Genomic DNA, 17,621 nt, shown 5'->3' with positions numbered 1-17,621 from the left:
GAAGAGTTAAGTAACTGAATTTAAATTGGATATTAAAAGCCAGCCAGTTCTGAACTTACAACTTAAAGTATTCATTAACATTCAGTTTCAAAAACAAATAATAATAATAATAATAATAATAAAAAATAATTCTATTACGAAACTCTACATAATAAAAACTTTTAAAACACAAACTGTTTTATATTTTATGCAATTCTCAAACTATTAAAAAACGCTCAAAACAAACAAGCTAGCTGAAATGAAGAGGAAATCTTTTGCTATAGATTAATTGTCAATATTTTTCCTCAGTCTTGGGACCCGGAAAAAGAGTAGTGCTGCCATGGGCTCCCTATAGTTTTCCCCCTATTTTCCGGGTTTCGGCTTTTGCGCCCCTTTGAGCGCATTTTTATGCGAGAAGATGAAGGCGAAAAAATTATGCATCAGCGCGAAATTGGAGCGCCATAAGTTGCCACTGAAGTGCTGACATCCTCATCTGAAGTTGAGGCTGCCGCCGAGTATCTGTATCTGTATCTGTGTGTGTGTGTGAGTATCTCGTAGATGCAAAATATGACAAAAATATGCTAAAACACGCGTGTTTGTATGTGGATGTGGGTATTGGCAGTTTTTCCAAGAAATCTCACCTCTCCCCTCGCTCCTCATTAAACCCTCCTTTTGTATTGCCTGGCTGGCATTACATTAACTTTTCCCGTGGTCCAGCAGACAGGACAGGATCTCTCCCCAAAGCCAGACGGGTCCCCAAGGTAAACTTCTGGACATTGTAAAAGTGGAAAGCGGAAGAAAAGGGAGCAAAAAATGCGGCACGAACCAAACGATATTTGCCGAAACTTGAAACTATGCAAAAGGGACAGGAACAGGACAACTTGATACGAAGCAGATAAAAAAGAAACGTATAAAACTGTCAATAACGATAAAGCACAGAGGCGGAAAAAGGGAGCAGGGAGATCCTTTTTTTTGGGGAGAGGGATTGAAGGGGGATTGGTGGAGCAGGGATATCTCTGGTTATACGAGCAGTAACAACAAAATGCCGCTTAAGCAACATGGAAATTATGCCCAGTGCGAATATCATCAGTAAACTGCTGGAACAGACAATGGCTGTCGGGCAGCCGGAATGGAAACGCTCGGAAAATGGATGGGAAAAGTCACGGGGGAAATGCTGTGGAGCTGCTGCCACTGCTGCTGCTGCTGAAAATGCTTCGTTTATTTCCTCCGTTACTTGTTACTTGTATTCTTCTTCTTCATCCACTACCCCTCTCTCCCCCCTACCCCCTCTCTCCATCTCTCTCTCTCTTGCTCTCTCTTTCTTTCTGTTCTTGGTGTGTAAAAAATCATGACTTGGCAATTATGCGGCAAATGTGCGCACTGGGCATGCCAACACTGGCAAACAAAAGAGCGGAGCGATACAGACTCACTCGCACACACGGCGGACATAAATATTACGCATACGCCGCATTGCACTGCCAACGTTTGCTAAATTGCTGGCAATTAGTTTAAAGTGCGACAGCAAAAAATCAAAATGGCTAGCCTAAGCAGCTTTTTTAAGCGAGAACGAGAAAACAGTAGTGTTCCTCATAACTGCATCACCTGGAAATTACTTATATAAATTATTAACAAATAAATTTAATTGTCGAAGGTTTTTCTTTTAAATTGAGAAGTTAAAACAAGAGTATTTGAATACCCAAAATAACACTATTAAAACTTCAAATAGAGATTAAGAATCAAATTTTTCACAATGTAAGTCAATATAAACCAATCACAAAGATTACGCTTTTTCCGACGGCAATATTACGTATACGCTGCGTTGTCTGGCCAGCAAATCATTCTCGGCACGACATTGGTAGTTAGTCTCGCTGAGATCAAACGAAAATCCTTCCGAAAAAATTCGATGAAAGACTAGACATTAAATTAAAGATGTAAATGGCCCTCGATGGCTGAGCAAACTTGGTCTGCGACCCAATCAAAAGGCGCATGATTGCATCAAAGTGGGAATACTCTTGTGAGCCGCCTTTGTAAGCGGCTTCTTCTCCTATTTCATCGCCCTGCCTTTGAACTGCTTCCCGGGCGTCTTTGCCAACGGCTTAAACACTTGAAGTCAGCTCCGATTTATTTATATTACACTTAACGCTGTCTCCTCGGCTCCTTGGCTCCTTTGGCTCTCTGTCTGTGACAATTTGTGCCGGGGAAATGCATTAGCGGTGCCCTTTCCTCGGCCAACTTTCTCCCCCAACTCCCCCATCAAGCTCATGTGAAGGAGGGGGCCGAAATGGGTGGAGAGTAAAGGGGAAAAGGAAAAGGGAAGAAGGCCAAGACAAGTGCAATTTATTGACTTCAACGGTTGGACGAGTCCGGACTTTTCTCGTCTGGTCTGCCGCCGTATGGCAGCCATCGTCTGCCAAATACGTGATTTATTTTAATAGATAATCATTATGCCATCGATTTCTATCATGTCTGGAGTCTGTTTCGCTTGTTGCATGCCCCCATTCCATTTCGGCCGTCTCTCTATTCCCCCTTGCTTGCTACGTGCGTCAATAAATCAAAATCAAATGGCTTTCAGCTTATTGTTTTGCGTGGGTAAATAGAAAACATGTGCGACCTGCTGAAGCCACGTGTAAACAGCGAAGGGATGACGTGTTTGGTTTTACCTTAAAGTAGGTTGCACTTCGCTGAACTCAATTCCCATTTTCATTTATTTGCAAAGTGGTTGAAAAAGGCTGTTGATACAAGTTCTTTAAACTGCACAGATTAAATACGGGTTACGCTATTCAATGCTTTCAGTGGTGCCTGTAACAAGTTTAAATAACGAAACTAACTGCGAACAAAATATATTATTTGCTAACAAAAGCATATAAAGTAAAGTAAAGGTTTCAAAAATTATACAATACAAATTTAAATTGAAGAAGAAAGAAATTAATTCATTATTCATTGACTCATTAAATATTTAAAAAATAAGGAAATAACGACTGCTTTTAAATATTGCAAACTTTGTTAATGTTTTGTTGGCATAATCACTTAAAAACCTCCTGGAATCGCAAAGTAAACGTATTTTTTCTAGACCAGGCTTAACTTTAACCCCTTTGTGCAAAAGAGATGTGAAAGCCCAACACTTTAAGCGCTGGCATAGCAAACCAGAAGCTGCCACAGCCGGTCATAGTTCACGGTTCATTCACATGCCAGATCCGCTCCTCTCCGCAGCCGTATTTAAATTGTGCCATTATGCACTCGAGGGCCGGGTTTCAGACCCTCCCCTTTTTCCGCCCCCCCTCCTTTCGCCCCCCTTTCTAGCCCCTTTGGCCCCCCTTCGCTAATGACTTTTTACGGCGTCTCTGGCGGCTGCTGGCAGAGGCGCAAAAAATCAATAGAATGCAAAGGGCCTGCGACTCTGCAACGGAATCTCGGCTGGCAAAACAAAGGGGCATGGCCGCACTCCAAAGGCTGGAGACTCGGGGACACTGGACGGTGGACGGTGGACATTGGATGGTAAGCTGGAATTGTAATGGCCAACCGGCTGCGTCTGTTGCATTGTAACACTGGCCGACCGGCTGGCCGCAAACAAACAGGCAAACAAACAAACAAAATAGCGAAACAGCAGCGGCAGACACACATAAAAAAGCAGAGGAGTGGAAATAGAAACGAAACTAAAAACAAAAAATACAGTGAAAAACAGGAGGAAAATCAATAAGGCAAAGGCATGAAGCAACAAACAAACAAACAAACAAACAAGCCCAGTGAAAAACCAGCGAAACGGAGAGAGAGAGCCTGAAATGCATAACAAACTGTGAAATGAAAAGCCAGCAGGAAAATTGTGCAAGAAATTATATGCATATATACGACTACATAGAAAACACAGGAGGCGAAAAAAAAAAAATGAAAATAGAGAGAGGGGGGCCTCTTGCACTGAAGTGCACATAAAAATCATTTAAAAACAGCAGCCAAGCAGACGGACCGCAGGATGGAGGAAAGCAGAAGGCAGCTTTCCCAGCTTTTCCCAGCTTTTCCAGCTGGGCCCAAGGTAAGTCCACGCCGCCGTGATTCGAGGGGGAGAAATTGAGTTCAGCACAGGGGGCTGTACACAAAATGGGTCTAAAGTCATAAACTTTTTCCACATAGCAGCTGATGCCAACACGTTTTCGTTTCGGTTACTGGCAGCTCTCTCTCTTGTTTTTGTTTTTTTTTTCCTGAATTTTTTTGCATTTTTTTCTTGGTTCATTTTTCTGGCCGTAGTTGCTGGTTGCTCAGTGATTTTTCCTGGGCCCGTTACTATGGCCTTTTGTTTCCTTCTGGCTAACGAGCCGAATATTGGGTTAAGTAAAATATGTACCGAACTGAGGAGGAGAGCGGGGGAAAACTGTGCATGAGAGGAGTACCTCGTGATGGAAAATATTTTTGGAAACCAAAAATAATGAGGAATCCAGGGAAATGCAAATGTGGGCAGTAGGCAAAAAATATGCCCGACTATGCAGATATTTTGTCGGTCGAGTTCGGGAGCAAGACAAGTGGAAAACTTTGGCCATTTTTAATTATTTTTATCCTGCCTCCATGGGGCTTCCTTCCTCTTCTGGCTGCCAATCAAATCAACTTCGACCTTTCCAGACCCTCGAGATCGCGTGTCCCGGCGGAACTTTGGCCAAGAATGGCTCACCCCGAACTTCTGCTGCACATCAATCACGAGCAGTCGACCCGCAGCAATAATTTTGAAATGCCAGCCGCGCGCTTAAAATGTCACACGCCAATCAAAAGCATGTTTGCCTGCATAAATAAACATTAAGTGAGGGGGAGGAGGCAGCCGTCGCTTAAGTATGAATAAAATATGAAGCCAAACAAAATATCATTTCTCAACTTTTGGCAACTTTGGCACTTCTTCCTTACCACCGAATATTCTCCTGACAATTTCGTCTCAATTTCCGCTGCATATGTGGGCGGTGGGGAAAGTGATTTCTTAATTTGTTACAGAAAAACTTTAACCTCTCCCAGCCCCAAAAACCCCTTTTTTCCCGGGACCCCTTTCCCCCATTTTCTCTCCGGGTTAAAGTGGCAGGCAGGAAGGAAAGTTTTTCTTAAGCTTTCCCCGGAAAGCAAGAAAAAAAATAACAGGGAGCGTACGTGACTTTTGTGGAAAATGATGGATCAGTGCGGGTGGGTGTAAAAGTGAAACTTGTGCCGCCCCCTAATTAATGTCAGTAGCAGGAAGTTATTTGCCGACGGGTTAATATTTTGCTAGTTCGGTGCCAGATTGCGCATACGCAGCGTGGGTGGCAATTCAAAAATTGCGTATACGCACTGCGGGCAGCTGTTGCAGCTGCTGGCCACCCAAAAATACATAATCCCCCCCGAAGAAGAAAGAGAGATTGATAGAGAAAGAGAAAGACAGACAGAGAGAGCGCCACGTTGACCGAAAATTTAAATAAACCAAAACTCGATGCCGGCAACTACTATTACTACAACTACTACGCACGTGTGTGTGTGTGTTTGTGTAAGTGTGTGTGTGTGTGTGTACTCGTCACTTCCGCTGTGAAACGCATGAAATACGAGCCATTTTTACTACTACACATCAGGCACAGAGGCTGCAACATGCGACATGTGTGTATGCGGCAATCGATAAATTTTGTGTGTGCAGCACAGCACAGCGGCAGTTGCAGGAACAACAACAACAGCAGAGCCAGTGCACTATAAGCCAGATATGCCAGATATACATATATGTAGATATATACACACACACACACACACACATGGATAGGGAGGCGAGTGTGTATGTGCCGGCACCGACAGATTTATAGTTTGTCATGGCGGCAGCGGCCAAAATAGTTGCAGCTTCTCTCCCGCTCACGAGGCATCCTGCACTTTTCGTTCATAAAATCAATAGGCCGCCTACAACCTGCCACCCCCCTTTTCTCTCACTGCATTTGCCGGCCGGTCTTGCCCTTATATATATAGCCACTATATGGCATATATGCGGAGGAGTACATAGAGAAGTGCACGCAGGACTGCTAATTGCCGCATGCGAAACACAACGTAACGTAGCGAAAAGAAAAGAAAAGAACAGACCAGAAACGAAACGATTCGAAACGAGAGCAAGGAGCCAGGAGCCAGCTGTCCTGGCACAAAAGAAATATAAATAAATGCCATTTGCCCTCAACACAATACGGGGAAAATGTCAAACAATTAAGCGGCAATTAGCAGAAAGCTCGAGAGTGCCAGCAGCAGCAGCGATGTAGAAGAAAGCGGGGGAAAGCGGGGAAAGGGGGCAGCTGGTACGTGAAAGCGCTGCTAAACGTGTCTTCGGCTTGTCACAAAGGGGGTTGAACGGAAAGGACCAAGGATCAAAGCAGGGAGCAAGGAGCGGGGAGCAAGGAGCAGAGCCACGGAAGCTGGCCACTCAAGGCAGCCGAGGTAGTGGGGAAACGGGATTGCATTATGCCTTATTGATGAGCTCAGGTGGGGAACCAAGGCAAGCACTACGCCATATGGAACACTTCTCGCGGGATTCATAGACAGCAAATGCTTAAGAACTCACTCAAGGAATGCGTTTCACTTTCATAGATAGTCAAACTTAAATTAAAAACAAATTAACAAAGGTTTTTTAAAAGGTTTAACACGGAAATCCTAATAACTTGTTTCCACAAAACTAACTAAATAAAGTATAGTAGATATTAAAAAATTAATTCCTGCTTTAACAAACATTTAATAAGCTTTCAAATATTTAATATTTTATCATAAAATATCTTTAAATAAAAAACACCTCATAATTTAATCTAGTCACAATATTTTGCAGCATTCAGATATCATAAATTATACAAAGAACATATTTCTTAACTTTTGTTATCATATTTCTGTTTACAAAATTATTCAAATAAATTTAGTTTCTTGTATAAGAAGCTATAAAAGTCTTAATCACCAATTCCCTAGCAATCTTATCGGCAACTGAAACTCTCCCAAATAAAACCATTCAATTTCTTGATAAAACACACTTATCTGCCCGTCAAGCTATCAGCAGCTAAGCAAATTTGCATGCAATTTTCCCTCATGAGGGGAAGCACTTTTCCACTTTACAACGTGGCTGTCTCGATGCAAAGGCAACAAACTCGAAAAAATAGAGCTAGAAACAAGGTTTTTGCAGTTGTTTTTCTTTTTTTTTTCGTCAGATTTTAGCACGTTGTTGCAATTCAATTTATTTTCAATTTGCGCGCATGCAAGGCGAAGAGCTGGGAGGTGGGGAAAATTGGGGAAAATTGGGAGGGCTAACACCTTTCATTAGACACACAACATTATCAAGCGCGATTTTTACGGTTGCATACTTGGCGGATTTCTCGTTGTCTTGGCGGCCGGCACACGTTGCACTCACATACACGCTCACTTTTGGCCGGCACTGTATATAGAAGGCATGTACTATAATATATATATATGTATATACGAGTATAATTTATATGTATATGTGGCACGCACGTTTGCCGCTTCTCTTGATGATGTTGCAACGCGAATTGCGAGTTGCACTTGCGACACTGACAACAACTGGCGACAACAACTGCGACGGCGCGCTCTTCGGTGCTTTATTTTTTTTCAACTTTTTTTCTGATAACAGGTCTCTCTCTTTCTCCCTCACACCTCGCCCTATCTCGCTCGCTCCAGCACTTACTCGATTCGCCAAAGGAAACGGAGCAGACAACAACCGCACGCGAGGAACGTCGAACAGCAACTGAGTCCTGATTGCGCTGTCCCGCAGGATTTTTGTGCAGATGCAGGTTGCTATAGTCGCCATGTGCACCCTCGTGGATTCCCCACCTGGCAGTGGATGCTGTGAGCAGTGCGCAGAATCCGCATCCGAGTCGGCATCAACAGGAGCGTAGTAAACTCGTAGTAAATTGGATCCCATTCGGGTTTCATTCACAGCGAAGTTCTCGCCCCGCTCACGCCAATAATTTTTTCGATCACTGTATGGAATCGCAATCCAGTATTGGTAAAAGATTTATAAAACTTGGAAAGACTGCGATTGATTTTAAAGGGTTATTATCTATGTAAATAATTTCTTATTTTAAGAACTGCTTTTACAACCCTCAAAAATTTGTATTTGAATAATGAGTTACCTAAATAATGTTTTATAACCTCTTAATTAAAAACTGGTACTGGTTTGACATTGCTTCGCGCGATAGTTATTAATCTTTCACAACACTATTAAAAAGTATAGAAAAACGTTTAGAACATGTGTTAAAGCAATAAAAAATAAACTTTAGAAACGTCGGAATTTTCTGTCAAAAGAAAATGCAGCTGTCATTCATTTTTCGTGCAAAAGTCAGATTTCAGGGAAAAGGTTTGAAGAGCAGTCCTAACTCCTCGAATTTTTGTTTTTTTTTTAATTTTTCATTAAATAAAAAATCACCCTAAATATTTCTAAGCCAAAGAATTACTAACTGGTTTTGGAAAATTTTTACAATTTGTAAACGGAGTGAATACTGTTTTATTTTTTTGAAATCATGGCGCCCTACAACTTTATAAGTGCCATGGAGGACCTGGCCTTGGAGTTCACCGTGAACAAGCATAAGCACCATCTTTTCATACGCGATGCGCGGATTGTGGCTTATGCGATCCTGAAGCAGATGATCCAGGACAAGACGGTCTTCTGCGATCACGTGGGTGAGCTTCACAGGACAGGTGAGCACTAAAACCTGCATCGATCTTTCCGAGAGCTATAGTTCTTCTTGAGTAGCCGCCTCTGTGGACGACTTGAATCTGGACTTGCCGCTGAACTTTGAGATCTTTCTGCCCATCCGATTGCCAATGGCTGTTGTTCCCGTTTTCGATGAGAAGAGACGCAGTGTGAAGTTCACCAGGAACAACTATCGGCATCCGTTCCTCTTCGGAAATGCAGTGAACAACAAGTCGATGAACCTGCTGCTCCAGCATGAGCTCCAGAGGGCCATATCCAAGATCAAGTTCGTTAGCTCCTCCTGCTCGGGAAGAACCTATGATCTGCAGTACTCGGTGCTCATCTGCAACCAGGTCCCCTTCGTCCACAAAGTTGTGGCTGTGGAACGCGGCACCAACAGGGAACGTTTCATCCGCTACGATTTCGTCCTGGCCTTGGAATTCCACAACGCTGTGATGACTCTGCCTCCGTACTTCAAGGCTCCCCTTTCCCAGCGATGGATTGCCTACGGAATGGTCGACGGAGAGGGCGACTCCAATCCGGCGGAGTGGGCCGTGCTGGTGCCCAAGTGGCAGGACCTGAAGGCGGGTGCCCGGCTCGTCGCCGTCAACTGCCAGATCCTGCTCTTCCGCCTGCTGACCGCCCAGCAGTGCTCCATCTTCGCCTTGCCGGCCTCCATCAAGTTTGCCTTCGTTATGGCCGCCGAGAAGCGCGGCGAGCAGATCCAAAACATTAGCATCGCCGATTTGACCATTACAGTGAGTAGTTGCTTACAAAATTATCTTTATTTGTATTACAAGTCAATCAATAGTTCTTAATCAAACGTTAAAAAACTTGGTTTAATTGCGAGAAAAGTTTTGGTTGGTTTGTTAAATCTTTAGGCGACTTCCCTAAAAATCACTTCCTTTATTTTATAAATTGTATTCCAATATAATAAGTATAAGTTAATACATAATAAGAATGTAATTACTTTTAAAATTTAACACTTTTTTATCAACCTTCGGCATGCAAAATCAGTCAGTCCAATTGCTTCAATATAATTATACAGAAAAAGGAAGAACATGCTTATGAATGAAATTATATTGCGTTTATACATTTTTCAGTAACATGGATAACTCGCAAATTTGAGATAAAATTCAAAGTTTTCCCATCCTATTTACATATTATTTTTGTAATGCCTCTAGTGGCCTGTCTTTCTGTCTGACTTGGGTATTCTCTAATCCCATATATATTTCTGCCCCCACCTTGCAGGAACTCTTCCACCAGGTGTTCTGCAACTTGAAGGAGACGGTGCCCAGGAACACCAGGGGCGACGAGGCGACCAGGACCAGTCGGCTGATGGCCATTCGGAAGCAGCAGCTCCGCGCCCGTGCCGTATACGCACTGTTGGCCGACGCCGCTCTGAGGAACTGCGTGACCGCCAGGTTCCTGCACGCCTACTTCTGGTTCATCTGCCTCACGCCGCCGCCGGAGTCCTTCCACCAGTCGCTGGTCGAGGTCCACAGCACCGAGTCCCCTTTAAAGTCCTAATCCGGCAAAGTTAAATTGACCAGAACGACGGCAAGAAAAAAGGGGAAGGGAGTGCTGGCTGGGGTGACTTCTTTCGGATGGGTGGCAAACAACCACAAGGAGTGGCTTCCCTTGTTGATTTTTTGAAATTTGAGCACTACTGCAAATTGGTCGAGCAGTTTGTGGGAATCCCCCAGTATCCCCGCCATCGTCTTAGTGTCAAATCTCGGTAATTGTGCAACTTTAATGCCAAAAAAATAAGTGGAAATGTCGGAGGAGGGAAGAGAGCTTACACAGATACAAAACACACTTCCATACACACACACACGGCAGGGCAGGGAAACACAGACAGAGACAAAAGTTAATAAAAGCCAACTAAAAACTAAAGCCGAGTTGGGCTACGTGTCCCTGTTTTGACTTGCCCCCAAAAAGCCCCGCACTTCTGCTCTTGTTTATGAGAGGGGGGAAAAAGTTAAATTGCAAATAGCTTGGGCTGGGCTTAGCCCGGGGGGCGTGGCAGTCGGGCGATGGACGGGAAGGTGGGTGGACGACATGAAATTTTAGAAAAATTTGCTGTTATTGTTCGGGCAAAACAAAAGGGGTAAAAGGCTTTCGCAGTGCTGGCAAAAAGGATGGAAAGGATCGGAAAATAGGTGGGTCTTCGGGGCGGAGTCGCATTAAAACAAAAAGACACAAAAAAGTTTACTCGAGTCGAGTCCCGGGGATGGAGCATAAAGTTTTCCAGCGCTTTTGACATTTCATTGTTGTCAACTTTTAACTAGTTTTTTATGTAGTCATTATTTTAAAATGCAAATCGCCTACAACTGCCAACAAAATTCAAGCTCTGCGCTCGTCCTTCTCCAGAATTGTTTTCGATTTAATCTGTCGCAAATCAAATGCCCTTAATTGCATTTGGGGGAGCCTGCGAATTTGTCATATGCCCGATAAAGTGGCAAACAGATATGTATGCTGCAAATATCGTTGAGTTAATCTGGTTAATTCGCCGCCTGGTACTTCACTGCGATTGCCAATCGAAGAGTGTTTATTGCATTTTCCACTTTTCGTTATTTTAATTGCATTCCCAGCTCTCATTTCGCACTTAAAGTTCTGCTGTATTAAATGTCAATAAATAAACTGCAAAATGAAGCTGGCAACTGGATGAGAAAATCATTTGATGTCGAGGAAAAGAAACAAGGAGGAAGAAATTTCATCTAGAGAAGTGATGGGTTCATCAAAATATATTGAAAAATTTGATGATAGAGAGCTGCCGCTCCGGCATCAATCACTTAATTCTGTTGGAAAAATATTTTCAAACTTAAATGAAATTGAAATTTAAATTCAAGAGCTTCTATCAACATTTTCCTCTTTGTTGAGCTCCATAATTTTCCCCCACAAAGTAGTGCACAAAAGAAGAGCTCCCGAGCGCCAAGTTGCCGATGTCTTTTGGTCAGGGGAAAGGCGGGGGAGCTGGCATCTTTAATCAAAAAATAATTATGAGTGACAAGGGGGGAGGAGGAGCGGGGAAGTGGGGCGGGATGCTGCTAGTGTGTGTTGGTGAGTGTCTGGGAAATTACATTTGAATTATGACAAGAATGGAAACGGAACTCCCCGCCAAAAGTGATGTGCAGCAAATGAGCTAAGCGACGGCCAAGTGAAATTCAAGTGGGCCGGTGGGCGAAATTCGAGTGGGTGAGGGGGAGTGTCCATTACAACCAGAACAGGCGAAATTTACGCAACAAACAGAACGCTGAAAATTGAACAGAAGCGACGAGGACAACCGCAGGACCTCCAGCTAGAGAAGCTGGAGATGGAGATGGAGCTGACTCTGGGAGCCAAACGGGAACTGGAGACCGACAAAAGTTTATGTGAAAAACAGACAATTAATTTGTTTTGCAGCGCTAAAGGGACGGCAGGACTTGGGGGTCCGGTCACAGGACACCAGCGGAGGGACAAACAATTTCGTGCTTGTTGGCAAAGAAAATTTACGTGCCAAAGACAATTGGGAGCTCCGGCGGCCAAAGGAGCCGGATACGGATTCGGATTCGGATTCAGAGTCGGGCGACAAACAGCAGGACACGGTGGAAATGGTCAAACATTTTACGCTTTTTGTTTAATTAAAATTGCAACAGGCTACAACATTGTCCTTAGAGCAGCAACAGGAGGATAGCAAGGCAGAAACCTAAAATATACACTGATAAAAATGGTAAAAAATTAAAATTTTATTTTACACAACCTTTATATATGAGAACCTTTTCGGGAAAACATTTTTTGGATCATAAACTATAAAAAATGCTGCTAATTATTTTAACTGATGATATTGTATATTTGTTATATTTTATTACATGTAAGAAGATACTAATTAAGGGTTCAATAAAAGTTTATTTACAATATTATTAGCTTAAATGACACTTCAATCATTCAAAGTAAGTTTCAAAAAGCAGCTTCTGCCAAAACATTCTCCAACTGATTCGAAAAGTTTGCTGTGCAGCAAAGTCAGCGTTTTTCAATTAAGCTTGCATTTCATTTAATATGGGGGAGAAAAACTACAACATTAGTTTGCTGCCCTTTGCCGGATGGATATTCTCTGTTTGTGTTCGTCCAGTTATCCCCTATTTGCTTTTCCCTTTGCCAAAGGAAGGGGCACTCCCAGCAGACATTTGTTTTTCCTGCGAAAAGAAAACCTTTTATAGCGGTTATTAAATTGCTCTTTAAGTGCTAAACTCGGGGCAAACTATTTGCCGTATTCCAGGTTGTTACCGCTCCTCCTTCAGATCCCTCAGAGCTCTTCCCAGAAATCCGCGTACGTGTTGGCATATCAATTCACGTTACGGACCGAATAACTGCATGCATTCATTTGCGCCAAGGAATCCTGCTCATATCAAACGGGATTCGCCCGAGGGGAGACAGGATGCCAGGGATACGCTCCGCTCCCATTGGAACTGTCATAACCCGGTGTACAGTGTACCACGTTCCAGTCATTTGGTGGCTGCCACTTCATAATTCAATAAAACAATAAAAGCAAAATCCTTACAAATTACAGCAATCAAATCATACGAGTTGGGCAACAGTGATGACAGCCCCGATGCGAAAATCTATAGATATTCGATAAAAAGTAAATCACAAATGGCTTTAATAATAAGCATTACAGAGATGTTTTAATACACCAAACAATTTCTGACTCTAGGGCAAAATCAATGTAAATCATAAATGGATAAATAAGATGTGGTTTTCCACAAATCTAACAGAGCTAAAAATACTTTAGCCAAAGTAGCAGCACTTTCTTACATGAGTCCCTAGCATATTTCCATAAATTGGTCACAATTTGCTATGCGCAGCAGCAGCGCAAACAAAAGCCCCGGATCCGGAAAAAGACGACACACACTCGCAAATAAGCACTTGCCGCTTCACAAAAGCCGTGAAAGGATGGGGAACTGGCCAAAATTATGACGCCAAGGATAATCGCAGTAAAGCGTGTGGTTCCCAGTCCGTCGGGGAATACGTGAGGCGACTTTTTTCGCCTGAGGAAACCGCACAGAACGTGGCCAACTAGTTTCTATTTTTCCAGATTGCAATGCTTTATTCATGCTACAACCGCTATCCGTCTCAAAAAGCACCGGTGCGTGGATGAAATGTGAGTTTGACATATGTATGTAAGCATGTCGGTAAGTAAGTATGTACATAGGTATGCCAGGATACGATCGCGCCTTTTGGAGAGGGGTTCTCCACCTGGCGCCTACAACTTGTGTATGGCATACACATTGGGTCCGTGCTGTACCATGGCGTCCTTGTGCGCCTGGTACTGGATCTCCATATCGCCCAGCTGCAACAGCTCCTTCATCTGCCTGCCAATGGCCAGGATAGCCTTTACATTGCGCGAGTCCTTGGTCCAAAGTGCTGTGCAGTATAAAAATACCTTGTATAGTAATAATAATAAAAAAGAAAGTGTTCTTATACCCACATAGCTTGTGAGCCTTGTTGCGCACGTTGATCACCACTCCACATATCTCGTCAGAATACTGGAAGCATTCGCCAATCATGCACAAGAGCTTCAGAGAAAAATATTTGAAAAATTTGTCTAATTTATGTGGTATATGGTATTCAACTATGACCTACCAAATCATGCCACATTTTATCTGTAAGAGGCTTGGAGGCCTTGTCCAATAGCATAATCCAACGGCCACCCTCCTTGTTGATATCATCCTCCCACATGGGACTAAGAAATGCAATGATGTTATTTTAAGTGAATTTAATAGGAAACGTAACCTACCGTACGCCTTCCTTAAACACCATATAGTCATTGTAGACCATGAGATCCGATGGAGGTTTGATGAAGTAGTAAACGCTAAAAACATTTTAGGAAGGAATGATAAGATAAGTTTAATATAATAAACTAGTTGCTTATTTTGAATATTGTTAAAAACAAAAATTAGAAATTGTATAGATATATTTTTCTGAAAGTTCTTTTTTTTGCAATAATTATTTTCATTTCAAAGTAAGATTTCTGTTTTACCGCTTACCTAAAGAAGTCCTCCACCGTGTTGAAGCTGGTCACGTCGCTTAGCATTTCGGTCCAGCTCTTGGTGCGATCGTTGGCCCAGTGCCACAGGGTCCAGGTGTGCTCCAATGGATGCTTCAGGGCCAGATCGTAATCGATGAGGCTCAAAACCCGGTTCAATGAGGGCTGCAGCTCCTGCTCATCGCCGCTGAGCAGCTCCGCGCCACTATAAACGGACAAGCTCTGTTCCCAGTCGTTGGGATCTTCATATTTAAGCCATTCTGTTTGAAAGGAAACCCCAAATAATTGTATTCCCCAAGGAATTTTCCGGAAACTTCTGTAGACGAGCTATCTTACCAGTTTCCTCTGCACTCTGCATTCCGTTGCTCTCGTAACCGGTGTACACCATGGTTTTCCTATTCAGTCAATCCTACAATCAATAGTTTCTATGTTATTTTTCACCTTTTATTTTACTACAAAAAATGCGTGATTAGTATATTGTCTCGTGCGAAGTATAAACGTAAATGAAAATTGGGGATATTACTTCGCACTTTGGCAAGTCGAAAAGTGACAGTTAAGCGTTGCCACCTTGGTTTTAAAAAGTGTTAAAAGGCGCATAAATAGATAAGCTTCTAGGTGTAACCATATAAACTTTATTAATAAGGTTTTAAATGTTTTGTTTTGGAAATAAAGATTCTACTTGTTTTTATTATTAAACTTTTTATCAATTTAAATAAATTAATTTCCTCTACAGATGCCCCCTAATCGTGGTAAATTTTTCTACGTCTTTGTGATCCGCCAAGCCGGAAAGTTTAAATCCAAGTTTTAACATCGCCATTCAAACACTCCCAATATTGCAACTCCCATTCGCACATGTCGGTAGCAAAATCAAATTGAGTCGGTTAAGTACGGCCCGAGGGTCTATCAATTGAAATGTCACGCTAATAAAATAAAATGCCACCGAGCATACGATAAATGCACGAAAATAATAAAATGTGACTCAAATGAGCGACGGCGACAGCAGCCACAGACACAAGTTGTTGGCAGTCGGCAAGGATTCGATTGGGAGTCGAGTCGAGGAGTCGAGGAAATCCCCCCAGTTTCTTGTCTGCCGGGGCTTTGGCTCCTTGTGCAACAGTTTGGCCTGCAGTCAATAATCGAAATCGACTTGGGCTTGTGGCAATAAAAATTTGTCTTCGCCGGTTAAGTTGTGCGCCTTGTTGCACACAAGGTCCTGTGGCTGCTTTCCCGCCATTTGCCGCCCCTTGCGGCGTTGCAGATAATAAAATATGTGAGTCGCTCTACGTGGCAGCTCCTTCGGCGTTGGCAAAGTAAAGTAAAGTGGCTTTGGGCCCTTGTAATGTGCACCATTTGTTGCGCGGCTGGTGGCGCGGTGGCACCACCATGGAGATGCACCTCGCCGTCTTCTGGTTCTCCTTCTCTTTCTCCTTCTGCTCCTGCTTCTCGGGTGAGTAATGCCGGCCAAGTTTGGAACAAAAGTGTTGGCACTGCTCGTGGCTCTAAGTTCTCGCCGCCAAATAAGTTGCCAGCCCCAATTTACTTTAAAATTCTATTTATTTCAGCTGTTATGCAACCTTGGTTGCCACTCCAACTGGGAAATAAATAAAATAAATATGCTCAATTAATGGGAGGAGTAAATTCAAATTAGGGATTTAATTGTTTCGCCCTTTTGAACTTTAAAACCGTTTTGGCATTCTCGTTAGACTTAAGCAATTTTTAACTTTAGTTTATTTTAGGGCTCTACACAAATTGTTCATATGGAGTGCATTAAATCAACAATACCAAAAATCATTTTTATGTTAAGAAGTTTCAGACTTTTTCATGAGTAAATACTTTAACAATAAAATATTACTTCACCAGGAAATGATACAATTGAAAGCTTTTAAATTTGTGCTCTTGCCTTTTTATTGCCTTTGTTGCCAAAAGAGAATAAACAGATTTGCCAGCAGAATTTCAACTCCTTTCTACTTTCGCCTATTTAAGTCCCCGGCAAACGCTTAGCTATGCTTTGTTAGATTTGACTTTGTGCTGCGCTTCTCAGGTGGCACTTTGGCGTATACGCAATATTTTACAGCTTTTTGCACTCTGCTAGCTGAGCTGAGCTGAAAATACATGGTCAGTAAATCTTTTAAAATATTGTAATGTTGAGAGAGTGTAGAGACTGAAGCGGGGAGAAGGGGGATAGCTGAGCTGACTACCAGCTTAAGCGCTTTTGAGTGCCGGAGCAGTAAAAACGCCCACAAACTGCCGGGAAAAGCCGGAGGGGAAAAGCGCGTAAATGGAGCATTCCGCAAGGAGCCAAGTCGAGGAGTCGAGGAGCTGAGCAGCCGAGGAACCAAGACCTCATCTTGAGGCAGCTCTGTGCAGACAAGCGCATGCAAGAAATGAAAATGATTTGAGGCATTATGTTCGCTCCGCTTTTACTCCGCTTTTCAGAACGCCGCCATTTCTGGTTTCGCTTCCGTTCGTCTGTTCTGTCGGTTCCCCTCTTTTTTTCGGCTACAAAATTGCTTTGCTCCTCCTTCATGTTGATTGTAAAGATTTCAGTGCTGAGAGCACAAAGCTTGCGATGATGTACAGAACGACGCACGTCGTACATTTTGCACCTTGATGTGGCAGGTGAGGAAGGTGGAGGAGGAGGCGACTCCACTCCGGGAAAAGACAGCCACATAAAACAATAAAAAGCAGTGGTAGGTGCCGAGCGACAACACATCCTGCAGCACCTTGAGGCCAACCCGACTGACAGCAGCTTCCGGCAGCTCCTAGTCCGTCTGCCCCTCTGCCACGCCCCCAGTTGTCGTTTGGCCCCAACGCCCCCTCTTTCACCACCACAGCAAGTTACAGGTGTACGAGGCTAAAATATAAACACAGTGGAGGTAGGAAAAATAGTACTACTAATACTCAGCAAAGGCTATTAATATTCTTCAGCCCTTTTTTAATATTTATTACAATATACTTTTA

General features: G+C 43.1%; 3 protein-coding genes across 9 annotated transcripts in view; 1 reads left to right on the top strand and 2 right to left on the bottom strand.

The window, feature by feature from the left end:
- LOC108089037 (Down syndrome cell adhesion molecule-like protein Dscam2) overlaps positions 1-7,672 on the bottom strand; it is a 47,523-nt gene extending 39,851 nt beyond the window's left edge. For 6 of the 7 annotated variants that reach the window (XM_017187136.1, XM_017187139.1, XM_017187138.1 and 3 more), the window contains exon 1: positions 7,628-7,672. The gene's annotated coding sequence lies outside the window, so the exon portion shown is untranslated. Of the gene's footprint in view, positions 1-7,289 lie in introns of all 7 variants that reach the window. The other variant, XM_017187137.1, reaches the window with a different exon arrangement.
- A 614-nt stretch (positions 7,673-8,286) lies between these two features.
- Positions 8,287-10,531, top strand: LOC108089071. Its single transcript, XM_017187179.2, has 3 exons — positions 8,287-8,640; positions 8,696-9,393; positions 9,887-10,531. The coding sequence occupies exons 1-3, from the start codon at positions 8,463-8,465 to the stop codon at positions 10,163-10,165; spliced, it is 1,155 nt and encodes a 384-aa protein (XP_017042668.1). The 5' UTR covers positions 8,287-8,462; the 3' UTR covers positions 10,166-10,531.
- A 3,163-nt stretch (positions 10,532-13,694) lies between these two features.
- Positions 13,695-15,172, bottom strand: LOC108088949 (eukaryotic translation initiation factor 4E1). Its single transcript, XM_017186970.2, has 6 exons — positions 14,997-15,172; positions 14,662-14,920; positions 14,412-14,486; positions 14,258-14,357; positions 14,103-14,190; positions 13,695-14,038 (listed from the first exon to the last, which is right to left on the bottom strand). Exons 1-6 carry the CDS (start codon positions 15,046-15,048, stop codon positions 13,878-13,880), a joined length of 735 nt encoding a protein of 244 aa, XP_017042459.1. The 5' UTR covers positions 15,049-15,172; the 3' UTR covers positions 13,695-13,877.
- Positions 15,173-17,621: the final 2,449 nt, after the last annotated feature.

The sequence above is a fragment of the Drosophila ficusphila genome, unplaced genomic scaffold (assembly GCF_018152265.1).
Source record: "Drosophila ficusphila isolate 14025-0441.05 unplaced genomic scaffold, ASM1815226v1 contig_106, whole genome shotgun sequence".
Taxonomy (NCBI): Eukaryota; Metazoa; Arthropoda; class Insecta; order Diptera; family Drosophilidae; genus Drosophila; species Drosophila ficusphila.
This window is presented reverse-complemented; position numbering and strand designations above follow the sequence as displayed.